Source organism: Arachis ipaensis, chromosome B6, assembly GCF_059453495.1.
Source record: "Arachis ipaensis isolate K30076 ecotype BB chromosome B6, ASM5945349v1, whole genome shotgun sequence".
Classification (NCBI taxonomy): domain Eukaryota; kingdom Viridiplantae; phylum Streptophyta; class Magnoliopsida; order Fabales; family Fabaceae; genus Arachis; species Arachis ipaensis.
In genome coordinates this window covers 21,229,983-21,256,153 of record NC_142441.1, presented here as the reverse complement: position 1 = coordinate 21,256,153, position 26,171 = coordinate 21,229,983, and the positions used below count along the sequence as shown (strand labels likewise).

The window sequence follows — 26,171 nt, the reverse complement described above, 5'->3', positions numbered from 1 at the left end:
CACGAACAAGTATTCTAGGCATTATTGTATAAATTCTTGGATTGTGATTTCTGATTGATTTTTGACTTCCATTTTTCTTTCATTCCAAGAATTTACATCTTTATACTCACTTCATGATTTTGTTTCAATGCCCTTCTGTTTTCTGATTTCTATTTGTTTGATTATATGCGGTTTTCTTTTCTTTCCTCGGCTTTGTTTAATATTCTGTATCCTGTGAATTCTGTTTTTCATGATGTCTGAAAGAGGGAAAGGCAAAGCCAAGGCCACCTCCAGTAAGAGGAAAAGGTCGCAACCATTCACTGAGCCGGTGACCTTAGGCTTATCTGAGCAAAAGCTTAATGAGAAGGAGAAGGCTGACCAAGCTACGCCTTCTACCAACTCAGTTAAGTTTGCCAACCTATACTGTGAGCTTAGATTTTTGCACTTTGATAAGTGGAACCTCATTGTGGAGAAGAAACTAGCTGTACCCTCTGATCTGAAGTAGTATACTGAGCATCAGATTGAGGAGCGGGGTTGGGTCTTTTTGGACAGAGAGCTAGTGAAGGTGAATGAGTCTTGGGTCCGAGAGTTCTACTGAAATTTCTACAGAGCAACCCTTGACGCAGTTCACCTCCGAGACAAACAGGTTATGATCACAGAGGCAGATATTGAGGACATCGTCCACTTTTAGCCTAAGATCAATGATAAGGATGCCTTCCACAAGGCTGAGAAGGAGATGCACTACATGAGCTTTGATTGGGATGCACTGCATAGTATAGTTGCCCAGCCAGGTGCACCTTGGGAGATGGGTTCCTCTAAAGTGACTCCCAAGGGCATGAAGTTTGACTACCTGACGAAGGAGGCTAAGGTGTGGCAGCTGATTCTGTCCACATATGTCATGCCTAGCACTCACTTCACAGAGGTCTCGGTAGATATGCTAGTGTTGATCTGGTGTGTCCTAGAGGGGAAGGAGTTGTACCTTTCGTGACTCATCAGACAATTCATGTATCGGGCCCACATCAGGGGTAACCTGCCATTCCCTTGTTTGGTTACATAGCTAGCTCACCGGGCTGAGGTACCTTGGGAGTAGGGCGATGAGGCACCAGCAGTTCACGGTAAGGAGATGGTTACCCCTTAGGGTGACTGGTTTAGTGACCGCCCAGTAGCTCGGCGCCGAGACCGAGCGGCCATAGCAGCAGCTACTGAGCCGGCTACTTCTTCAGCTGCAGCAGGACCATCCGTACCATCTGCACCATCTCGATCAGCACCATCATCTACATCACAGCTGGTCTACCGTCTTGTGTAGCGCCTCTTTGAGCGCATGGATTGAATGGAGCGGCATTTGTTGCAACGTTATGAGCAGTCTGAGCGTCGCAACAAGCGACGTTATGCACACTTGAAGTTGATTGTGACTTCTGGCCGCACGGATATTCCCTCTGAGTCTGACACTCCATCCAACCAGTCTGAGGAGGAGGAGGATGCCCAGCAGGAGGATGCCCAGTAGGAAGAGACTCAACATGAGATCCCTACAGAGCCACAGGCACCTGCACAGCCACAGCCGACAGAGCCAGAGCCGTATCCACCCATAGGCAACGGCAGAGATGCAAGTGTTGACCCCTCTCACCCGACTTGACCTGAGAAGCATCGAGGACGATGTTGTCATTTAAGTGTGGGGAGGCCGCTGTCATCGACAGAGTTATATTTTGGTGAACCATTCCAGACACTTCTGCTTTTATTTTGTTTTACTTTTCAGTATTTGCATTTTTACTTTATTGCACTTTTGGATTCTTGTATATATTAGTTGTTTTGAATACCTTTTAGTTTTTTGCATTTTGCACTTTTGCTTGTATATACCTTAGATTTTTAGTTTGATTTGCACTTTTTAGTTTGATATATATATAGTATTTTAGTTTATTAGTTGTGATTGGAAAAATGCGCATAATTGAGCTTAGTTTATTCCGTTGCATATGAGAAATTGATTTGGTTGAAAATAGGATTAAACTAGGAATTTTTAACTTTTCACAATCACATCATATCATTTAGTATATATATAATAAATGTTGGTCAATTTGATAAAATTTTCAAGGAATGTTTCTTTTTCTTAAAAAGGGCATGAAGATTCAAATTGATTTGAGTTGTAACTTTTTGAAACTTGCATGATGTATATATATAGCTTGGAATATGGTTTTTGAGCTAAGAACATATAGCCCGTGAGTTTTTTAGCCTAATTATATGGTTACATTATTTAACCATGATTTTGATTCTTGTGTATTTTCTTCTCTATGATTGCAATCTTTGGTTTGTTCCATTCTATATGTACATTATTTAGTGTATATTCATGCAATTATGTGATTCATGCCATCATTTGATTATAGCTTACTTATTCCAAATAGCCTACCATTTTATTTGCCCTTGTTTGCCACTTTGAGCCTGTTTAATTCCCTTTTGTTCCTTATATTACTACATCACTAGCCTTAAACGGAAAAATAATTAATTGTCCTATTTGAATCTTTGGCTAGCTTAAGATAGTGAGTGTGTGTCAACTAAGTGTGGGAAAATGTGAGAACTTTGGTTGATGAGAATGTATTTTTTTATTGACAAATATTGAGAATTTGAGTGTGTACTCGTGTGAAATTATAGAAACCGTATGCATTGATGTCCTTTGTATATATTATGTTTTCATATATAAAAAAAAAAAGAAAAAAAGAAGAAATAAATGAATAGGGGATAAAATTACTCCAATGTTAAGTTCAATAAAAAGATTAATGCATATGTGATGGAATTGGAATTGATACATGAGTGTATGTATATGTGTAAAAGTGATATCGTGGGTGGCTAGGCTTGATTTTAGAATTGTATAGAGAGTGTGCATGTGTTAGGTGAGAACTCAGGTTAGTCAAAGATTCAAATGATAGCTCACTTGGCCATACATATATCTTTACCCTTACTTTAGCCCCATTACAACCTTGAAAAGCCTTCATGATATTTGCATTTGTACACTAAATATTTGTTGATTGGTTAGATGAAGAACAAAGTTTTAGAAAGCATGATTAGAGGAGATTTAAGTGGATTAACCCTAAATACTTGAGCGATTAGAGTGCATATACACATCCGGTGAGGGTTCAATTGTTCAATTCCATATGTCCATCTTTGATCATTGCTTATCTTGCAAGTTGTGAACTCTTTTGAATAACTCAATTCAATTGTGAATGTGCTTTGATATGATTGATTTAGCCCTTGATTGTGCATATATAATTTCTTGGAACTTTGACTCACTTTGAACACACATATGCTTATATATATATATAGATAGATAGTAATTAGAATAACTAGACACATGTAGGTAGCTTGCATTTATATAGGTTGTATTTGAATAAATTCATTACCCCTTTTTGTCTTTCTTGAATTTAGCATGAGGACATGCTACTGTTTAAGTGCGGGGAGATTGATAAACTACAATTTTATGGTTTATTTTGTATTGAATTGAGTGGATTTTATCAATTATTCTTACACTTATTCATGTAAATTGCATGTTTTTAAGTTTCCTTCCTAATTTTGCTTCTTTGGCCTTAAAATCACTAATTTTTAATCCTCTCTTATTATCATTCGATGCCGTGATATGTGTGTTACATGTTTTCAGAGTTTATAGGGCAGGAATAGCTTAGAGGATGGAAAGGAAGCATGCAAAAATGGAAGGAACACAAAAATTAAAGTTTTGAGAAGCTGGTGTCCACGCGTACGCATAGCTGACGCGTACGCGTGACCAAGTCATAACTAAATGACGCGCACACATGGCTGACGCCTACGCGTGGTCAGTGCAGAGTCCCAGCGACGTGTACGCGTGGCTGACGCATACGCATAATGAGCGTCATGTGCTGCAATTAACAAAATTCGTTGGGGGCGATTTCTAGGCTGCTTTTGACCCAGTTTCAGGCTCGAAAATACAGGTTAGAGGCTGGGGAGTGGAGCAGATTCAATTCAGACGATTCACTTTTCATTTATTCACACACTTTAGGTTTTAGATGTAGAATTTTAGAGAGAGAGGCTCTCTAGATTTAGGGTTTCTTCTTTCAATTTCTCCTTAGGCTTAGGTTTCAATTTTATTTTAATTTAGCTTTCTTCTACTTTTATTTGTTCTAGCACTTGAGTTATCTACTTCTTTTATTGATTCTTTTATTTTGCCCATTTAGTTTATGAACTCTTGTGTTACTTTCAATTTCCTTTTTAATGCAATTTTATGTTTCATGTTTATGGCTTCTTTCTTTAATTGTTGGTTATTAATCTCTTGCAATTGTTAGTCTTAGGTTTTATTATTCCTTGTTAATTTTCTATGTTTTTATTTTTGCCTTCCAAGTATTTGATAAAATGCTTGGTTAGATTTTGAATTAGATTTTTGTGTTCTTGGCTTGGGTTGATGATTTGGAGACTCTTGAATTGTCAAAGTCTCTTGTTGATTGGTAATTGAAGATTGTCGGTTAGCTTGAAGTTCACTAAATCTAGTCTCTCACTATGAGTTGACTAGGACTTGTGAACTCAAGTTGATTGTATGCACTTGACTTTCCTTCATTGGTTAGAGGTTAACTAAGTGAAGGCAATTTACATTTACTATCACAATTGACGACGATAATGAGGATAAGAATTCCAATTCTCAACCCTTGCTAGGACCTTTCTTAGTTATTATTTTATTTTCTTCGCGCTATTTACATTTCTTGTTCCCTATTTCAAAACCCAAAAAGAAGTACATCATAACCAATAATTTACACACTTCCCTGCAATTCCTTGAGAGACGACCCGAGGTTTAAATACTTCGGTTAATTTTATTGGGTTTGCTTAAGTGACAAACAAATTAAACATTGACCAAGGATAATTTGTTGGCTTAGAACTATACTTACAACGAAGTTATTTTGAGAAATTCTTTACCGATAATTTTTCTCCGTCAATCTTTCACCTGCCACAATACAAAAACACATTAGTCATATACAAAAACAAGTTGTAATATCCTCGGCCAAATATATTATTCATTAAAAATTCAACAATAGCAACCTCTTGCTCAGCCAGAACAAAACAATATTCTCAGTAACAAACCCGTCTAAGTAAAACGGGTACTCATCTTTACATTATCTTACCTTACAAACATTTCTTTGAAACCTTTAAATGAAGATTTATGTAGACTAAAAATACCTCAGCTCGGAGTGCTACTTAAGTTGATCCACCTACTTTTGTTCACTCATTTAGCTTGGAATAACGCAAAGAACACCTCAAGAAAAAGCTCTTGCTCTAGAAACTCCATTAAAACTTCAAAACCAATGCCCAAGAGTTTGGAATTAGTTGAGTTGGAGCACACCTTAACTACGCTAATACCTCATACTCAAAACGGGTAAAAGAAAATCTCACCCTTAGTTCTACAAACACACATGACTACATATAAAAGTATTCAAATCCCTCTCTCTTATAACACACCCGATCTGAAGAACTACATGGAAGGAACTCCATATTCAAACTCTCACCTTCCTTGACCCAACTTGAAGTCCCTAATTGCTCTATACTCTATTTATCTTTAAAAAGAGATACCCGAGAAGGACACTCTTATCAACCCACGAGTATGGATTCACTATGTCTATAATAAACTCTATTTCCTCCTATAATTCACCTCCCTTCCCCTTCATCTTTCTTTTCACCATTTTTTGCAAAAATTCAAAAGCATCAAGTAGAAGAAAAATGTAGCAAAAACAAAAAATCATTAACCTCTGTTACTCATTATTTTTCCTTCTTTGAAAACTTGATATACACTTACGAAGAATACACTAAAGAGCAAAACTTCCAACTCTTTTTTTGCCAATAAAAGAAGATATCTCAATGAGTTCTCAAACCAATGCCCTAGATTGTGAGACTTTATGGTTACCAGATGACAATCATCGTCAATTAGTAAAGCCTATTACGTGAAATCCACTATGCCTATAAGTGCGTCAAGCATGATCTTGGTAACTGCAAAAAGTAATTGTTGTTTATTACTAAAATTCTCTCTCTTTCACATCACCCTGGACAAAAAATTTTCTTTTTATTTTTTTTATTTATTTACATACTATTTTCTAACAGTTAGTTGAATTTTTGCTTAATTATGTCAGATTGAGCTTAGGAAGCTAACCTCTATTCTAGCAAGCGCCGATTTATACAACAACATATAAGTTCAACCTATCTTATTGAAAAACAGTCAAGGTCAAGCTTGGGAGGATGTGATCCATCCATTATACTTTATAAGTCACACGCTATAAATCAGCCACTTAGTTGATTTCACTAGAAGAGTTCAAAATACAAACATATATGATTCGGTTAGCAAAAAGAGGTAATAGGCGACCTTTTTGAATAACAACTATAGCAAACTTACAAAGATCAAGTCAAACAAATAACTAAACACAAGGGCACGTTTGGAACCCTTGCTTCCTATTCTAGTAGGAACCTGGATAAAGAAAAGATGTACGTGACTTATTTTGAGATTCAATTACTCAATATAGACTCTTTCTTACTTGAGCGTCGAAGTACCTTTGCAGGTATCTACTGCCGCTTGGTCTCCCAAAGTATACGTATACTAATAAATCCATATTTTACTATAGTTTTTGGATTGAAAATAGTGAAATTTATCAATTTAACTTGTACTTATTCCTTCTAATTGCATGCATTTGTGAATTTTCTCTTGTTGAGCTTAATGGATGAAAACATGTTTTTTCAACTTCTAAGATTGTCAAATTAATTTCACTTTTATTCTATTTGTTGCCTTGAAATACTTATTCAAGTTATTTAGGGTCTAGGAAGCAAGAATAGTTTGGGAAGATGGAAGAAAAGCATGTGAAAGTGGAGATTTTGCGAAAAAATGAACGAGAAAGCAATTATGTGCAGTGCGCACACGCCACTAGTGCACACACACGCACTCGTCTGATTGTGTGCCTCATTTAAAATGGCACGTGACTCGTGATTTGGGGCCATTTGGCCCATTTTAGACCGCTTTGGAGCCAATATGAAGCAAGACTTAAAGGGGGTGCAGACACAACTTATCATACACTCATTTTTTTTAGGGCTTTTAGTTCTTGAATTCTAGATAGAGAAACTCCAACTTCTTTCTACAATTTAAGAATTTCTTATGAATATTTCTCTAGTAATAGATTTTAGTTTTGTTTAATTATAGTTTTTAGTTTGAAACAAGAAATTCTAAGAAACTTAGAGTAGCCAAACAAAAAAAATATAAACTAAAAATTATAATTAAACAAAACTAAAATCTAGAAGTAGAGAAAAGTTCATAAGAAGCTCTTGAAATCTAGAGAGAAGTTAGAAAAGAAAGAAAAAAAATGAGTATATGATAGGTTGTGTCTCCACCTCCTTCAAGTCTTGCTTCATATTGGCTCCAAAGTGGTATGAAATGAGCTAAAATGGCCCCAAATCACGAGTCACATACCATTTTAAATGAGGTACGCGATCAGATAGATGCGTGCGCACACACCCAAGCAGAAATTTCCAACCATGTGTGTGTGCACCGGTGGGTGCGTGGGGTACAGGTGGGTGCGTGCGCATCGCACAAAATTGTTTCATCTTTTGTTTCTTTGCGAAATCTCCCCTTCTGCATACTTTTTTTTCATCTTCCCAAACTATTCTTGCCTCCTAATCTCTAAATAAATTGAACAAACATTTCAAGACATCAAATGGAATAAAAGTGAAATTAATTTGACGGTTTTAGAGGTCGGAAAAACATGTTTTCATCCATTAAGCTCAACAAAGAAAAAATTTACAAAAGTATACACTTAGAAAAAATAAGTGTAAGTTAAATTGATAAATTTCACTCATTTCAATCCAAAATTTATAATAAAATATGAATTTATCATATACTTCGCTCCTTAAAAAAGTTTTAGACCTACTCTATAAGGATGAACTATATGATCTTAGAAGATTTATTGGGCCAAGAACAATTATTATTATTATTGTTGTTGTTATTGTTTATGGGTGTGATGGTATTGTTATTATTATTAAAAATTATTTTAATTGTTATTATTTTTATTATTATTATTTGCATATTTTAGATATTATTATTAGTAATTATTATAGAATATGATATATCTTATTTTAGAATAATATGATATATATTTTTGTTATCATACTAATATTTTTATTGTTCTTAATGTTAGGCAATAGGCATCACGAAGGGCTATTACTATTAGCACTTATAAATCGTGATCAACGCTTTTATAATATTTAAAATTTTCTATTTACAAATCGTTTAGTAACAATTTTTTATTTAATTTTCATCAAAATTAAAAAAAAAAATCGCTAGTTACAGGTTTTAAATAACGTTATGAAATTGTTACTAATAATTTCTTCTGACCCTAAGTATCTTATATCAATATATTACACAAAATATTATAATATTAAATAAATCACTCTTAAAAGTACAATATAAAAAAAAAGTCTACAAACATGCATTAGTCAACATATAAAAAAAATTACTCAATAAAAAAAAAATTGAATATGTTCACACCCAAGAAAGAAATATTGCCTCATTTTGATATGAACCTTTCACTAGACTAATAGGATATTTTGATTCAATATTGTATCAAGAGATATAGAGATGAGAGATAATAAAAGAGAATTAGATAGAAATCTCTAAAACTAGAACCAAAGAAAAAAAATTAAAGTTTTTAATTACTTCATGTATATCCACACTATTACATTATATTCTTATAGTCCTATTAATAACATAATTCTCTAAGTGAGCCATAGGCTCAATATTAATTAACATTATCCTCCCTTTTAAAACAACTTGTCTTCAAGGTAGCAAATAAAAAAAATATATATAAATCCTAATTAAAATTGTAAACATAAATTATAATTAATAAAAAAAAATTATTCGTAAATAATATTTTCTATGCTACAGCTTAGAATAAAAAAAAAATTACCACTTGAATTCCATTGTTTTAAAAAAAAATAGGCCCATTAAAATATCAAAATAATTCTCTTTAGACATTGGCCTAATGGTTAACTAACCATGTAAAAATTGAAGTTAGGCTGAGCACACCAAATGAGAGGCCCAACCTGTGAGGAAGGGACAATACGTTCCCCTCCTTTTTCGTTCTTGAAGGTGAAGATAGGGCAGGAATAGCCACTGCAGCTCCAAGTAGTACTTCGCGGGTCATTGCAAGCTCACAAGGATGAATTGGTGATCCACGCCGCTTTCAGTCCTCCTTCGGTCGCTTGGTACCGCCGTCCTGCTCCCGTCCCTCCTTCTTTGTCTTCTTTCTCTGCTGTTCTCTATGGCGTTCGCTCAACCTCCTGCTGAAGCCGCCGCTCGCCACTGGCAGCCGTCGTTGTTTCGTCCTCCACCGCGATCCTATGAGAAGATAGCCACTATGAGTGGTAGTGGCTTGGCTACTAATAGAGGGATAAAACAGAATGAATCTCCACTGTACTGTTCATCTTCGTTGTTTTTCCTTCCATTGTAATTGACGTTGTTCTGCCTTTTGCCATCGTAATTGCCCGCCTTCCTATCGTGGAAGCATCAACCTCGGCGTTGTTCCTAGCTTTGCTACCGTCGCAGAATCGCCTTAAATCTCGGTCATACTCATCCCTCTCTGTCACAGAGGCACTGTCCTTAATTCTGATGGAAACTCTGTCATTCTGCTTCTCTCCCTCCTTTCTTTCATTGCGATCTGTCTTTAAATCTCCTCTGTTCTTTATCACAGATGCGGGCCACTGTCAATCTCCTTCAGTCCGCCATTACAGATGCAGGCCACTGTCGATCTCCTTTGGTCTGCATGGTATCGCTATCACCAGGTTTGTTTATAACTTTCTCATCGTTCTTGTTCGTAATTTTTGGAACTTCACTATCATCGCTTGCTTCTGAAAGTGCTCTATTTGTTGTGGTTGAAATCTCTAAAATTGAAGCTTCAAATCTACATCCTGCTGTTGTTGAATGACTGTGTAGTTGATATCTGAATTTGGACATTGCTTTTTCTAAATTTATTTCTCAATTTGAAATGTTGTTTGAGAAATTTTTGATAATATTGATTGAAAATCTGGTTGGTAACGATGCAGGAATGCTATCTCGAAGGTTGGCCAATCTGCCATCGGATTGTGCTGTCGTCAGAGCTGCAACCACGTCAGATCGCGGCCGACTAGTCTTCCAACAACCTCCCGAAAATGTTGTGCCTCCAATATTCTTTTAGTGCTCCACAGCTTCCAAGCTCAAAGGATCCACCAATAGCCTTTCTCACCATCGAACATTGGAAAATCATGCAAAGAAATGTGACTGAAATCCGAACTACCATGAAAGCAGTGATCATTACTGGCATAGTGTTTAATGAAATCGTCATTTGATACGATATTGTATCAAGAGATACAGAGAATGAGAGATAATAAGAGAGACTTAAGACTAGAGCAAAAAAAAAAATCAGAATTTCTAATTATATCATACTCCTATTTATAACATAATTCTCAAAGTGAGTTATAGGCCTAATACTAACCCTAATATATTCTTACTACTTATCCTTTTTCATATATTTTATGAATATAATTTTGAAAAAATGACATTTTCGAGATGTTCAAATTATATTTTTTATTTATAAAATATATATTTTTACTTTTATAAGAGTAAAATAACATATTATTAGTCAATTTGACTAAAATATTTATCGATAATAATTATTTGGTTAATTTAAATAATAATAAATTTATTCATTTTTATATTTATTACATAATATAGAATATTTTAATTTGTTACAAAAATATTTGATTTAAAACTTTTTATATATATATATATAGTTTTGATTAATAATAAAATATTAGTAATAAATAAAATTTATTATATTAGTAATAAATAAAATTATTACATTAATAATCAAGAAATATAACAAATTTTTAATTAAATATTTTTAATGAGATAAAATATTTTATATTATGTTATACAATATTAAAAATGAATAATATTTATCATAGTAATAAATGTATAATTATATTATTATTATTTGAATCAACCAAATAATTATTATTTATTTTTATATGTAATTATAAGGGTTAAGTACTGAAATCGTCCCTAAGGTCTGGGGTGAAAATCAAAATCGTCTCCGACCTTTTTTTGTTATTAAAATCATCCCCAACGTTACAAAACGTTATAAAATCGTCCTTTTGTCCATAAATAAAATTTTTTGGACAATTTTGTCCTTAAACAAAAATTAAAAAGTCTCTCCACCTTCACCACTACCCTATGCATTATCATCACCATCACCATCGCTACACCATAACCACCAACAATCCAGCAACACCAACAGCAACAATAAAAAATAAATCAACAAAAATTTCAAATTAAACAATTCAGCAATCATCAACTATAATTTCAGATCCAAAATTAGCAACAACATAAATTAAAAAATTTTAAAAAGAAGAACTCATATGTTCTTCAAAAAAAAAAAAAAAGAAGAAGAGAGAAAGAGAACAACGCGAAGAAACTGGGAACAAGAACTCAAAATTGCAATATCTCACATCACAAAATAGAAGCAACGGATTAATTTTGAGTTAACCAACATGATCTCACTAACGAAGCTATTATCTACTGCCACCAAAAATAACCTTGAGCTTCTTCACTTCAGAAAGATCAAGTAATGTAGTCTTGGTGATCAAATCAGAATTCAAGTTGCTACCAAACAACGCAACATCAAGAACAGACATCATCACCATTCATATATAACAGAAGCCTCATCATTCTCCTCTTCACCTTCCTCACCCCACCACCAGCCCCACCATCATCATCAACACCAGAACCCACCACCACCCCCACCTCAGAAAATCATAACTCAGAATAATCAACAAATTCACTTTGAACAATAATCAACAAATTCAGCAACAACAATATTCCAAATTTAAGCCAAATCACAAAAAATTAAATTATAGATATTCCATAACAAATTTCACTAAAAATTCATAAATTCTACAACAGTGGCAGATCACAGACGGCAGGACGGCGGTGCGGCGGTGCGACGGAGTGGCGGTATAGCGGTGCGGCAGTGCGGCTTCCCTTTCCTCCCCCTCCCCCACCCCCCTCAACGGCGGCCTTAGCGGTGGTGACGCTCCCCTCGGTGGCTCACTCCTTCTCTCGCGCTGTCTCTCTTCTCGGCTCAACTCTGATTCGCGACGGCACTCTCTCTCCCTCTTCCCTTTTGATGGCGACGATGACAAGCAAGGCAGCTGGGCATGTCGGCAGCGGCGCTGGACACGGCCTCCCTCTCTTCCCTTCTTAGCTCTCTGTCACTCTCTCCCTCAAGCCCTCACCGTTTCTTTCTTTCTTTCTTTTTGTTTCCTGAAGCCGTTTCTCTCTATATCCCTTTCTTTCCTTTCTTTTTTATTTATTTTATTTTATAATTATTTTAATGAGAGGGTAGTTTGATAATAAAAAAATTAAAATTGGTAAAAAAAATGATTTTAAAGCGTTTTTGAACATTGAGGATGATTTTAATAAAGAAAAAAGGTCGGGGACGATTTTGATTTTCGCCCCTTACCTTAGGAACGATTTTAGTACTTAACCCTAATTATAATGAATATTGATAAGTATTTTGGTCAAATAAACTAAAATACATGTTATTTTAATTTTTCAAAAAAGTGAATGCACATTTTATTAATAAAGAGAAGAAATTATCATTTAAAATCTGAAAATGTCATTTTCTCTATATTTTTAATTATTTGATAAAATAAAGACATAAATAGATTAAGTTTTACTTTTGAATTCTTAATGTCTTATTATTGTAGTACGGTTTAATTACTGTTTTTAACAAAAGATAAATTTCAATAAGACAAAAAAAAAGAAATTTTAATAAATGTTTAAAGAGTTTGTTTGAATGAACATTTATATTTAATTTTTTAAAATAAATATATTTTAAAAATTGATAAATATAATTTTTTAAAAGATATTATTTTTTTTAATATTTTTATTTTTAATTAAAAAATTTTATCACATTAAATATTAATTTTTTTCTGACAACTTAATAACAAAAATATTTACGAGCAAAGTTTCTGTGACCATTGCTAATTAGTACGATTTTAATAAATGTGCGGTGAAAAGCGAAAGAGAAGAGAAAAGTGAGAGTGAGAGTCGCTCATCTGGAAAGAAATGAGGAGGTAGTAAATGTAATATTATTCCTTGCTCCCTCCCTTCTTACCTTCCTTCCTTCCTTCCGTCCTTCCTCACTCTGGCGGATACATAGATAGTCACCACCGCTACACATTTCACGTAAAACTCACTGCCTCTGTGTTTCTATGTATCTAGGGTTACAAATTAGAACAACAACCAAAGAGACCAACTCACTCAGAAGCGAATCTGAAAACTCATCAATATCGTCATGTATTTTTATGGCTAATGGTATGCACTGCCATTACATGTCTCTCGTATTGATATTATTATGTCAATTTCCCCCTCCCTCCATTTTTTGTGGTATAAACAATTGAGTTTCCTCTGTTTCGGTAATGCCTTAGGGTTCCCATTCACTTGCCCAGTTTTTATTTATCAATGTAGCCTCAATCTCTTTTACTTGCAAGCAACATGCATCGCCACCTTAAACCCTACGCCTTTTCTTTGGGAAAAGTAATTATCTTAAATTACCCATGGCCTTAAAACTCTTCTAACTGCTCCTAATGTTTGTGCCTCAGCAATGCAGTCACCTACTGTTCCATACACTTTTTTTCTTTTTATGATTGTCTCAATCTGCAGGTGCGGCTATTCTGCTGTGAATGCAATGTCCGAGGGTGCGGAGGTCAATGAGCGTGTCGACATTGATGAGGAGAATTATATGGAAGAGATTGATGATGATGTTGAAGAACAGATAGATGACCATGGACAAGAAGCACCTGAACCTCCACATGAACACAAGGGGTCACCTGCTGAGGCTGCTGCTAAAGATCAGTTGCCTGAACAAGAACAAGAAAGAAGTGACACTGCTGCTGAAATTCTCCAAGATGGGCAGAAACCATCTTCTGTCAATGAAGATGAGGAGAAGGAAAAGCATGATGAACTTCTTGCCCTTCCTCCTCATGGTTCTGAAGTCTTCATTGGTGGGCTTCCTCGCGATGCGCATGAAGATGATTTGAAGGCACTGTGCGAGCCAATGGGTGACGTTCTAGAGGTTAGACAGAGGATTGCAAATGTTGTATTTGAAACTAATCGCTTTATAACTGACTGGGACCAGCAAAGAATTTAATTTCTCTTTACTTTTCAGGTGCGACTAATGAAAGACAAGGACACCGGCGAAAACAGGGGTTATGCTTTTGTGGCTTTTAAAACAAAGGAGGTAGCACAAAAGGCCATTGAAGACATACACAACAAGGAATTTAAGGTATTGATGCTTTCTCAAACTCTCAGACTTTGCCTATACTTTTTCTTGGTCTCCCTCCATATTATTCTACTATTTTTTTTTGCACAATGGGTGGTAAACCAACTCTTTTATCTAATGCATTCTTTCCCAATAGTCCAGTGTATTTACTCAATTCATCCAATGCAACATCGTCATCTTTGCAACATTGAGCCCCTTTTTCAATTTCTCAGGGAAAAACCTTGAGACCTTTGGTATTGGTGTAGTAATATTATTATAAGAAAATCTTCTTTTGTAGATTAGTTTTAACTAATTAAACATTCTTCATGTTCTCAGGGCAAAACCTTGAGGTGTTCACTGTCTGAAACAAAACACAGATTGTTCATTAGTAACATTCCAAAGACTTGGACGGAGGATGAGTTCAGGAAACATGTCGAGGCTGTTGGTCCGGGTGTTGAAAACATCGAGCTCATCAAGGTGCAATGCACTACAAGGTCACAGTAAACTGTTAAAAGCCCTATCTTGCTCTTACCACTCTATTTCTTTTTATTATAGGACCCCCAAAACCCCACTAGGAATCGTGGGTTTGCTTTTGTTTTGTATTACAATAATGCATGTGCTGACTATTCGCGGCAAAAGATGTCAATTGCAAGTTTTAAGCTGGGTGGTAATACCCCAAATGTCACATGGGCAGATCCAAAGATCTCACCTGATCATTCTTCATCTTCACAGGTAAGTGAACTTAGATGCGAAAAGTGATTTTAAATTGCTTTTTACCTATCATTACATCAAGTGATTAATTAGATACTTATGGTCGTAATTGTTTCTTCTCTTTTACTGCAATGTTTCTCTTTCTGTATAGCCTTTTTCTTCTCTCAGCAGAGCCACCCAAGAGTGTGGGTATATATGATTTTCTTTCTGCCTTTGATATGGAGCTCAGTAAATATGAAAACTCGCTCGTGTATGAGAAATTTATTGCAATTTAGGCGGCATGATTTCTTGAGCCACTTACAAGCTGTCAGTTTGAACAAATTGATTTTTCCGCTGAGCTCAAACGATAGATAATTTTGTAAATGTAATTTTATCCTACTACCTGAGCCAACCCTCAATGGTAGCTCTTGTTGGCCCAACCATGCCATAAAGATTATTAGTTTTGCTTAAGAAAGGGATTGCTGTTGATTGTTGTTGAATTTAAAAGTGTTATGGACGTGTAGATGTGATGTTCTTACCTATGTATTCTGTATAAGGAATAATTACTTTACTGATGGTTTGGTTTTGAACTTTTTTGGTGTTCACAGGTTAAAGCTCTATATGTTAAAAACATACCTGAGAATGTTACTACTGAACAACTAAAAGAACTATTCCGGCGACATGGAGAAGTGACAAAAGTGGTCATGCCACCTGGTAAAGCTGGAGGGAAACGTGATTTTGGTTTCATTCATTATGCAGAGCGGTCAAGTGTATTGAAAGCTGTCAAAGATACAGAAAAATATGAAATTAATGGTACATTTCCAATGAAATATGAATTAAAGATGTATTGTGTTTTGCTTCGTACTTACTTGATTCGTGGAATTCTATGCAAAACAATAACAATAGGTTGAAACTTTCCTTACATAAATGTTTAAGAAGTCTCATCTGTTAAAAATACTTCTCATTGGATGCTTTATTTTAAGATAAAACAGAATTCTGATCCAAATAATGGAGAGAACTTTGAGTGCATTCTGAATGTTTACCTGACTATGTTTAACGGACTTGAACTACAGGCCAAGTGCTTGAAGTTGTTCTTGCCAAGCCTCAAACTGATAGAAAAGCTGAAGTTAGTTATGCCTACAATCCTGTACTTCATCCAAGCCATCTTATACATCCCGGATATGGTAGTTTTTCTGGAAACCTTTACGGCTCTTTAGCTGCAGGATATGGTGTTGCTACAGGTTATCAACAGGTATTTAATTTCTTATAACATTATCTATTTCCGTGCTTTTTCGCTTTTTGTCATTAGCTCTAATACGTTTGCACAATGTGGGTTTCCTATGGACATTCAAACAGCCAATGATTTATGGGAGAGGTCCAATGCCGGCAGGAATGCAGATGGTTCCAATGGTATTACCAGACGGTCAAATCGGCTATGTCCTGTAAGTTGTTACAGCCTATTTACAATTTCTTTTTGAGTTATCTAATATGATACCTTAATTTCATATTGGGACATGCTGCAGTCAACAGCCTGGTGTACAGGCACCACCGGCCCGACCTCGCAGAACTGATCGGAACAATGGTCCAAGTGGTCAACCGGGCCGAGCAGGAGGTGGTGGCAGCGAAGAAAGCAACCGTAATAGAAGGTACCGACCCTATTAGTGGTAGAATGCAGATAGATGCAATGGTTTTTTTATTTTTTTTTTTGTTTTTTTTGTGTGTTTTTGGGGGGTGGGGGGAGATCAAAGAAAAGGTTTAGGGTTAGGACCAGAGAAATTATATTAACTATGAAAGCTATTGTTTATTGTTGGGTGAGCCACAGCCGAGTAACTGTTCATGTTTTCTGCTTGGTAATGCCTTGCATCTTTATTGATAATCAGCAAAAATGATGTCTGATTTGGTTTTACCTACAATAGCGTCATTCTTTTTACTCATTTTCCATTTTCTTCTCAATGGCTCTTATTAGCGATTTGTGGAGCAATTATCGATTGAGAACACCAAATGAATAATTTGTTGCTATATTTATAGCACTGGTTTCATGCGCTTGTGATTATTTACCTCACTCCAATTTATGTTTCTGTTTTTCCATATTATTTTTTGTCTAAAATGACTATATAGTAGTAGTCTATTATATGATTTAACCTACAGTGGTTGAGGTTACAGTGAACAAATTAGAGTAAGAAAATAATAATGAATATTGGGTGTATCCGAGTTGAACCTCCCTCATCTGCAAGAGTGCTTCCTTAGGATCTTACACAGTGTGATGTGAAGTGGTTAACATGTTTGGAATTCTGTGACCCACCATATCTTGCAACAGATTGCATAACATAATTGTGACCCCGCTGCATTAAGTGTTAATAAAATCCTTGTGCAGGGGTCGTTGACTCGTTGCTTTCTAAGCAGAAATAAGTTTTGGTTAGGTAAATCCTAGTTCAAAATCACTAGAGTATAATGGGAACACCGAACATGGCATGCATAAGATTTGAAAATGAAACCACTATAATAAATTAATAACATGTTTAACTCAACATAGAAATCCCTGACCGGACTCTGTGATAGTCCTGCAAAGCACGATTTCCTCGTTTCCTTGAAATCAGTATTACTAAAACACAAAGATATATAAAATGATATACTAATAAAATAATTAAATAATACTAGCTCTTGTTTCAAAACTGAAAGCAAAATCCATTTCAACTCCAATTTTAGCGATGGCAAAAGCACGAGTCGACAAGACACAAAGAAAGAAAAAATAAATAATTTAGCATTGAGGAGTGGCAGAAATTAAATGGTTTCAGAAAGCTCACGAAGACGTTTATCCAAGTCATCTAATTTGGCAGGCCAGTGAGGTTTTATGCAGAGTGGGCGAACACTGGTGCAGTCCGCAGCAGTTTGTGTTTGTTCCGTGGGAGGCTCCACAGAGGAAGAGGATGAGACCCTCTTCTTGTTCCTATTTTTACTCTTACTCTTACTGGCACTTGCTCTCTGCAGTGCCCGCAGTATATCTGATCCACTGATCTCCACGTCCTTCTTTGGCCCTTGTTTTGTTTGAGCTATTGCACGGCAGCGCTGCCGTGGCTGAGGGGCGGAGGAAGGAACACCAACACTGTAGCTTGGCGTGGCGTGTTTGGGGATTGCTGGAGCCGGAGCTAGCCAGAAACACCGCATCTTTGTTTCCCACTTTCCTCTTCTACACTCTTCCTCACATTTTCAATTTCTACTCTCTTTTTTTCTTTCAATTATTCTAGCTTGGTGGGCTTTTGTAGAATGGATTTTAATTTCTCCCCGTTTATTTGATTTTTTAGTCCAAATGATATCCACAGAGCAGTGCAATACAAAACGTCACGTGCCCTATGTCGTTTGTGGACTCGCTCTCTTAACTCTTTTGGGTCTCAATGAATGATTTGTCAATTTCTATCTTCATTCTTCACTGTCTTGTCTTGGCACTTGCCCATCGAAATTCTGTGGTCTACATTCGTTCCAATAATAATATCACTATTCCAATAGTATGTGTGACTTTTAAAATAAAATTATGATTTTTGTTTATTAATGAATAAAAATGTGTTATTGTATGGTAAAAATATGTGGTAATATAACAAAAAATGAATTATTAAATAATAAAAATTTGTATTATTAGGAAAAATATTTTTGAATAAATTTTCCTTGAATGACTACCTCCATTATCTCACATGCCATCATTTTATCACGACATATGAGACGATACTGTTCTATTTTTGTAGTGAAATTGATCGAAAATTCTGTTTCATACTGTAGTAGGAAAGATCAACTTATGAGGTAATATTAAACAAGTATTAGAATTGTGCACCGCCTTGAAATGTATACAGAGGACTCTGATTTTTTACTTTGTTTTAGGGTAAAAAATAAATTTTTCTTATGAATGTCTGTTTGAGCGTTTCCATGCATGGTATAGAATATTAATGCACGCGTTCCCGGTTTCTAGCAAAAGAAGAGACGAGGGAGGGAGCTAAATTAGGTAACGGTTTGGTAAATTAAGCTGAAGAGATGCAAATATGCAACGACGTTGGGCCCGCAGTAGAGAATTAAATTAAAATAAGCAATTAAAGAGAGGTAGAAGGTAACTATGGGGATGGGTGACGAGGATAGGTGTGAATGGAATCGTCCCAGGGGTTGCCACGCCAGTCATGGAGTACGGGGAGTCCACGGAGGGCCTTCCAGACTGCGCTGTTGCACTTGAAGCCGGAGCCGAATCCAATCTGCCAAACCCTGTCGCCTTTCTTGACCCTCCCCTTCGCCTCTGTGTATGCCAGCTCGTACCAGAGGGAACTACTCGAAGTGTTCCCGAAGCGGTGCAGCGTCATTCTGGAAGGTTCCATGTGCCACTCGCTCAGCCCCAGGTTCTTCTGCAACGCATCAAGAACCGCCCTCCCACCCGCGTGGATGCAGAAGTGCTCGAACGCCAGCTTGAAGTCCGGTATGTAAGGCTTCACCCTGTTCCTCCCCTTCATCACTTTCCTCCTCACCAACGACACGAAGAACATCAACTGCTCCGAAAGCGGCAGCACCAACGGCCCCAAAGTCGTTATGTTTGTTTTCAGTGCGTCTCCGGCCACCTCCATCAGCTCCCTCGCTAGGCACACTCCAATTTTCCCCGTCTCGTCTTCTCTCTGGTACACGCAGTTGTAGTTCTTGTCGTCCGCGCCCTTGTGCGTCCTCACCGTGTGAACCAGCTCGTACTTGGATCGCGCCCTGTCCCGCCGCTTGTTCGACAGAAGCACGGCGGCGCCGCCCATCCTGAAAATGCAGTTGCAGAGGAGCATGGACCGCTCGTTCCCGAAGTACCAGTTCAGAGTTATGTTCTCCGTGCTCACCACCACCGCGTAGGAGTTGGGGTTCGCTTTGAGGAGATCCTTGGCGAGGTCGATGGAGATTAATCCGGCGCTGCATCCCATGCCGCTCAGGTTGTAGCTCTTGATGTTGGTCCTGAGCTTGTAGTGGTTGACGATCATGGCGGAGAGAGAAGGGGTAGGGTTGAAGAGGCTGCAATTCACGATCAAGATGTCAATGTCTCTGGGATTCAACCCTGTTTTGGCGAACAGAGCGTCCAGTGCTCCGAACATAACGGCTTCTGCTTCGAGGCGCGCTTCTTCCATGGACAGGTTCGGAGGGCGGGAAGTGATCCCGCTCGGCAGGTAGGTCTCGTCGCCGAGGCCGGATTTGGTGGAGATCCGCCGCTGGAACTGGATGGCGTTTTCGTCGAACGCGCCGTTCTCCTCCGTCATCTTGAGGAACGATTCCACGGAGATTTTGCGTTCCTTGCTGGGCTTGTAGCAGGAGAAGTCGACGAGGTAGACAGGAGGTGGGCGCGTGGCGTAGTAGAGGCCGAAGAGGAAGAGGAGGGCCGCGGAGAAGGCGAGGCGCGTGAGCGCGTGGGTGTCGAGGCGGAGGTCGTGGAGGTTGAGGCCGATGAGTGAGAGGAGGAGTGGGAGGATGAGAGCAAAGATGAGGAGGGTGGCGGGGTTGCATGAGTAGCCGTACCCCAATTTGACGTATTTGAGCTTCACCGATTGTAGGAAATCCGGTAACCGGCGACGGATTCTGATGACGGCGGAGGAAGAGTCCCTGAAGTCCATCTCAGCCGTTAATCTCTCCTTATCCATGTCTATGCTATTACCAGCTGCAGCCATTCAGCTTACTGTATTGCTTTCTTTTTGTGTTTGTTTGTGTTTCTTCTTGTAAGATATATTTGCTTATGCTACCGCTGCAAGGTAGAGGGTATGTTTCTTCTCCTGAGGGTGCTACCTGCTCTGCTTCTGAATTTAGATTGTGGGTTTAGGTTGCTTTATATAGCAGACTAGCAGTCAAAGAGAGATTAATTCTTCGCTTCTTTTAATAATCTTATTTATTTCTTAACCTCTAATATAATACTCTTTCGAATTAAATACGAATTATTCTTCACATTCAAACAATTTTAACATCCAAATTTTGAGTTAAACTTTAAAGTGGTCCCTAAAATTGCACTCGAGCGTCATAATAGTCTCTAAACTTAAAAGTTACCCATATTCATCTCTGAACTTGCATTTCGGGACTCAGATTCGTCCTTCCGGCACATTCCGTCCATCTGGCGCTACCAAAAAGCTGAGTTGGCCTCCTTCGTGACACGTTGGTAAAGAAATTGCTAGTTGACGTGGCAGAGTAAACTTTTCTGATTCAATTTGGTCTCTCAATTCAAGTTAAAAACCCTATTCCCCAATTTTAAAGAACCATCTCCACAGTGCTCACACTCTTCTCTTCTCTTCTCTTCGGTTTTCTTCTCTTGTCTTCTCCAACTTCAAAACCAGACGGTTATGACCAGCGCAAGCATCGTAGTTGGGAGCTCGAACAACCCACGATGGACACCCCCATGCTTAATAGCTGCCTCTTGAAATAATCATATGAAACGATTCCAAAAGTCCTATGCTATGTTGTGTTCATATCCTTAAATTACTTATCCTATGCTATGTAGTGTTCATATTATTCTTACCTCAGCAATAGAGGCTGCATGCTCGGCTTCTCTGAGTCTAACAAGTAGTTCTCCAGCTGCATGAACAGCTTCTGCAGTGTCTCGAAGTTGAATCTTGAGACTCATATTCTCCTTTTTCAAGAATTTAGCTTCCCTTTCTCGCTCCACCCTCAATGCAGAAAGTTCAGCTGCAAGAGACTCGGCGAAGCGAGCATGACCCTTCTTTCTAGTCTTTGCTGTAGCCTTCTTCACCTTGGTTATGCCTTCCATTATAGTATTGTGCTTTGCAACCAAATCATTATATTTCTCTTGTAGCTCAACATAATGTTCTAGCATTCTAGTATGTCCAAGAACTTATCTTTTTAGCACATCATCTAATTCTTCGGTACACTTCTTCTCTAACCTCAGTTCCAACTCCACTCTCTCTGCTCGCTATTGGTTCTTCTCTAGATCAACTCCTAGCTCATCTGTAAGACAAATCCATTCACTTTCCATTTCAGTCCATCTTTCTCTTTCCTTCTCCAGCGCTTCACCACCACTACCTTGAGAAAATATGCCACATTTTCTCAGTTGAATAGATTTCAATGAAGATCTCAGTTTGTCGGTGGACCTTTTAACTGCTATGTCACTACCTAATTGCAGCTTGCTTCTTAGGCTATAGATTTCCTTAAGAAGTTCTTCTTTCTCATTAGCATCGAAAGAGCTGTCTCTTTGAGTTAATTCTTCCTGGACTTGAACTTCTTTGATTTCACATTTTTCTCCAAAATTTCTGGTAAATTGATGTCTGGGGAAGTGCTCCTTGGAAGCTACAAACAAGATGAACAAATGTAAATAAAAAAAGGTTCTTGAAATGGATTTATCCAACTTTATATTGTAAACTACAAGACTACACTAGTATACCTCGTCTTCACCTCCAAGCAAGTTATAGTCTTCTCCCTTTCCTGTCTCCTTGATGCTATCTTGACCATTCACAATAACGAAGTTTAATCCTTTTTCTCATCTCAATTTCTCAACCTGAAAATATTCCAATTATTAGTGATGTAAACTCAAAATGACATAAATAATTATTCGGTAAGGGTCAATTATCCAGATACCAATTGATTTAGTTCCTCAATCCTAGCTGCTTGCTCCTTGTAAACATTCTCTAGCTCCTTCTCCCTCATGGTGGCTTTTGCCATTTCATTTTCCAGATCCTTGAAGAAAGGAAATAAAGATAAGTGAGCTCAAAAGACTACTAATTGAAGAACATTATAAAAGTATTAAAGTCCAGACATACTTTTTGAACTTTGTCTACTTCAACTTTGTCAATATGTGCTTCCTTGGATTCTACATTGGATATTTTTCTACGGCAAGATTCACAAAGCAAATTTGTAGACCCTTCATCAATAGAAAACCTCTTACCCTTATCAATTTCTTGACAAGGGGTTAAACACTCAAAAGAGAATGAAGCTGAAGATTTGCTTAGTGCGGAATTTCGCTGGTGAGAGTCAATTATCTGTAGTCCCCTCTGAAGGCTTGCCCCTAAGGACTCCGTTGGGCCTAGTAAAACCTTGCTTGAATGTAGTAAGGATCGGATATGCTCATCCTCTTTAAATGATTGTCTTAATACATCGCTACTGGAGAGAATGAGGCAGCTATTAAGCATGGAAGTGTCCATCGTGGGTTGTTCGAGCTCCCAGCTACGTTGCTCGCACTGGTCATAACTGTCTGGCTTTGAAGTTGGAGAAGAAAAGAGAAGAAAATCGAAGAGAAGAGAAGAGTGTGAGCACTGTGGAGATGGTTCTTCAAAATTAGGAATTAGGGTTTTTAACTTGAATTGAGGGACCAAATTGAATAAAAAAAGTTTACTCTGCCATGTCAGCTAGCCGTTTCTTTGCCAACGTGTCACGAAGTAGGCCAACTCAGCTTTCCGGTAGCGCCATATGGACGGAATGTGCCAGAAGGACGAGTATGAGTCCCAGAGTGCAACTTTAGGGATGAATATGGGTAACTTTTAAGTTTAGGGACTACTATAAGGCTCGAGTGCAACTTCAGAGACCACTTTGAAGGCTTAACTCCCAAATTTATCCAAATAATTTAGAGTCACGCACTTCATTTTGTTGTTTTTTCCTCTCCCCATGCATCTTCTTTTAAATTGACGCATACGTTCTTCTTCTTCTTCTTCACTATTCTTCTTCTTCTTCACCTTTGAGAGTTACGTATTCTTCTTTTCCTCTTTTTTTTTTTAATTATTTTTCACTTTTGTTATTGTCGTCACCACCACCCCCTTCCTCCTCTTCCTCTTCTTTCTCCTCCTCTTTCTTCTTCTTTTCTCATTTTTTGTTCATGATTCAACTTTTGTTCGTGTGCTTGTTTCGAATTGAGTTTGTGTGTTGCAATCGTTAAATAATTTCGATTCATCCTGAATTTAAATAAGATGCACTTGGTCTGTACTTATTTTAAAACGAGTTTACATTTTGAATATAATTTTTGGTTCATTTCTAAATATAATTTCGTTTCATTTCTGAGTGAATTATTTTGTTATAATTCTTCTTGTTTCACTATCTTGACTCTTGAGAGGAATAAAACAAAGAAAAAGAGAAGAAAAATAAAAAAAAGAAGAAATAAGAAAAAAAATTCTTCAAAACTTCACATCATGTTCTTTTTCTTGTTTTGTTCATCTAATCAAACAAAGAAGAAGAAACACATAATGGTGCAAAATCATTTGATGGATTTGGATGTGTTTTTGTTCATAATTCAATTTTGTTTGTGTGTTTGTTTTTGAATTAAGTTTGTGTGTCGTATTCATTAAGTAATTTCGGTTTATTCTGGATTTAAATAAGGTGCATTTGTTCTATACTTGTTTTGAAACGAGTTTACATTATAAATTTAATTTTATGTTTATTCTGAATATAATTTTGATTCATTTCCGAGTGAATTATTTTGTTATGATTTTTCTTGTTTCACTATCTTGAGAATAATAAAACCAAGAAAAAGAGAAAAAAATCAAACAAAAAAAAGAAACAAGAAGAAAAAGTTCCTCAAAACTTCTCATCATGTTCTTTTCTTATTTTCATAGAATCAAATAAAGAAGAAGAAATACATAGTTTTGCAAAATCACTTAATGGATTTGGATGTGTTTTTGTTCATGATTCAAATTTGTTTTTCTGTTTGTTTTTGAATTAAGTTTGTATGTTACAATCATTAAGTAATTTTGATTTCTTCTGGATTTAAATAAAGTGCATTTAGTCTGTGCTTGTTTTGAAACGAGTTTATATTCTGAATTTAACTTTCGGTTCATTTTGAATATAATTTCGGTTCATTCTGAATATAATTTCGGTTCATTTCTGTTCTGCACAATTTAAAACTCTTCTTCCTCACCTTCTACTATTTCTTCATCAGGGAGACAAAGAGGAAAAGAAAGAAAAAAAATATAACAGTAACAACAACAAAAGAAAGAAGAAGGAACGCAAAAAAGAAGGAGGAAAAGGAGGAGGAGGAGGAGGAGGAACGTGAATAAGAAGGCGAAGAAGAAGACGCTTAATAAACCCATTTTTAGGGTTTATCTTGTGTTGAATTTAGGGGGTTTTGTCAACTTTTCTCCCATGTATCCAATGAAATAGCATGGTTTTGTAAATTCTCCTTTAATTGTGCTTAAGAGTGAAAACATGCTTTTTAGGACTTAAAAATAGCTAAATTTAATTCACCTTGATTCCATTAGATGCCTTGATATGTTTGTTAAGTGATTTCAGATTTAGGAGGCAAGGATTGGGTTGAGGGAATGAAGGAAAAGCATGTAGAAATGGAGAACTCATGAAGAAATGAAGGAATCGCAAAGCTGTCAAGCCCGACCTCTTTGCACTTAATCGATCATAACTTGAGTTACAGAGGTTCAAATGACGCGGTCCTAGTTGCGTTGGAAAGCTAACATCCGGGAATTCAAAATGATATAAAATTTGCCATAGTTTCATTGCATTTAGGGATGCGCACGCGCACTGTACGCGTACGCGCCGATGTTGCACATGACTCACTAAAGTGCAACTCGTGGCCAGCGATTTCTGGTGCATTTTGGGCCCAATCCAACTCATTTCTGATGCTATTTAACCCAAGGATTGAGGAGGAATGAGACATCTAGTCATTATTAGTTTAGTTTAGATTAGTTTTTGGAGGAAAAATTAGTTTTAGAGAGAGAAGCTCTCACTTCTCTCTAGGATTAGGATTAGGTTAGATCTAGATTATAATTTCTTAGATCTAGGTTAATTTCATGCTTTGATTTACTTTTCCTTTGCAATTTGTTCTTCTTTTACATCTCCTCTCTCTAGTTTAGCATTTAATTCTTGTAATTCTCTGCTTTTATGTTGATGCACCTTTGTTCTTCTATTTCTCTTTAATGCAATTTATGTTTTCATGTTCCTTTATTGTTCATTTGATTTGTTGTTGTTTAATTCCTTGCAATTGAGTAGTGTAGATTTACTTTCCTTACAATTTTACTATGCTTTTCTTTTATGCTTTTCTTTTATTCTTGAGTTACTAATGTCCAAGTAATTAATGATTGGGAGCCATTAACTCTAGGTCTCACTAATTGAATTGGTGGAGAGATAGGACTTATGGACTTAGATTGGTATAGCTCATTTGACTTTCCTTTACTATTAGTTAGGGGATGACTTAGTGGGATTGATCCTTGCCAATTCTCATGTTGTGGTTAGTGATAG

At 36.8% G+C, this 26,171-nt stretch overlaps 3 protein-coding genes, 1 long non-coding RNA gene and 2 pseudogenes across 4 annotated transcripts; 3 read left to right on the top strand and 3 right to left on the bottom strand.

The window, feature by feature from the left end:
• Positions 1–229: 229 nt before the first annotated feature.
• Positions 230–1,483, top strand: LOC148554844 (uncharacterized; annotated as a pseudogene).
• A 7,569-nt stretch (positions 1,484–9,052) lies between these two features.
• Positions 9,053–10,408, top strand: LOC148554843 (uncharacterized). The gene is made up of 3 exons (XR_015885879.1): positions 9,053–9,573; positions 9,702–9,792; positions 10,054–10,408. It is a non-coding gene; the product is annotated as an uncharacterized LOC148554843 (long non-coding RNA).
• Positions 10,409–13,093: 2,685 nt separating this feature from the next.
• LOC107646117 (heterogeneous nuclear ribonucleoprotein Q-like) lies at positions 13,094–16,910 on the top strand. Its single transcript, XM_088490119.1, has 9 exons — positions 13,094–13,366; positions 13,715–14,126; positions 14,220–14,336; positions 14,649–14,789; positions 14,868–15,044; positions 15,611–15,815; positions 16,076–16,254; positions 16,359–16,444; positions 16,526–16,910. Exons 2-9 carry the CDS (start codon positions 13,740–13,742, stop codon positions 16,662–16,664), a joined length of 1,431 nt encoding a protein of 476 aa, XP_088346245.1. The 5' UTR covers positions 13,094–13,366; positions 13,715–13,739; the 3' UTR covers positions 16,665–16,910.
• Positions 16,911–17,638: 728 nt separating this feature from the next.
• LOC107646116 (death domain associated protein) lies at positions 17,639–18,167 on the bottom strand. Its single transcript, XM_088490120.1, has one exon. It carries the CDS (start codon positions 18,165–18,167, stop codon positions 17,784–17,786), a length of 384 nt encoding a protein of 127 aa, XP_088346246.1. The 3' UTR covers positions 17,639–17,783.
• Positions 18,168–19,041: 874 nt separating this feature from the next.
• Positions 19,042–20,959, bottom strand: LOC107646115 (3-ketoacyl-CoA synthase 1). Its single transcript, XM_016350309.3, has one exon. It carries the CDS (start codon positions 20,663–20,665, stop codon positions 19,100–19,102), a length of 1,566 nt encoding a protein of 521 aa, XP_016205795.1. The 5' UTR covers positions 20,666–20,959; the 3' UTR covers positions 19,042–19,099.
• Positions 20,960–21,309: 350 nt separating this feature from the next.
• On the bottom strand, positions 21,310–23,137 carry LOC107646630 (kinesin-like protein KIN-12F; annotated as a pseudogene).
• Positions 23,138–26,171: the final 3,034 nt, after the last annotated feature.

Bases quoted from the DNA above. Each gene is read 5' to 3' on its own strand.
- LOC107646117 (XM_088490119.1), top strand. From the start codon at position 13,740: ATGTCCGAGGGTGCGGAGGTCAATGAGCGTGTCGACATTGATGAGGAG. The intron at 14,127-14,219 runs GTTAGACAGAGG...TTTACTTTTCAG, and splicing joins CAATGGGTGACGTTCTAGAG to GTGCGACTAATGAAAGACAA. The intron at 14,790-14,867 runs GTGCAATGCACT...TTTTTATTATAG, and splicing joins AAAACATCGAGCTCATCAAG to GACCCCCAAAACCCCACTAG.
- LOC107646116 (XM_088490120.1), bottom strand. From the start codon at position 18,167: ATGCGGTGTTTCTGGCTAGCTCCGGCTCCAGCAATCCCCAAACACGCC.
- LOC107646115 (XM_016350309.3), bottom strand. From the start codon at position 20,665: ATGGCTGCAGCTGGTAATAGCATAGACATGGATAAGGAGAGATTAACG.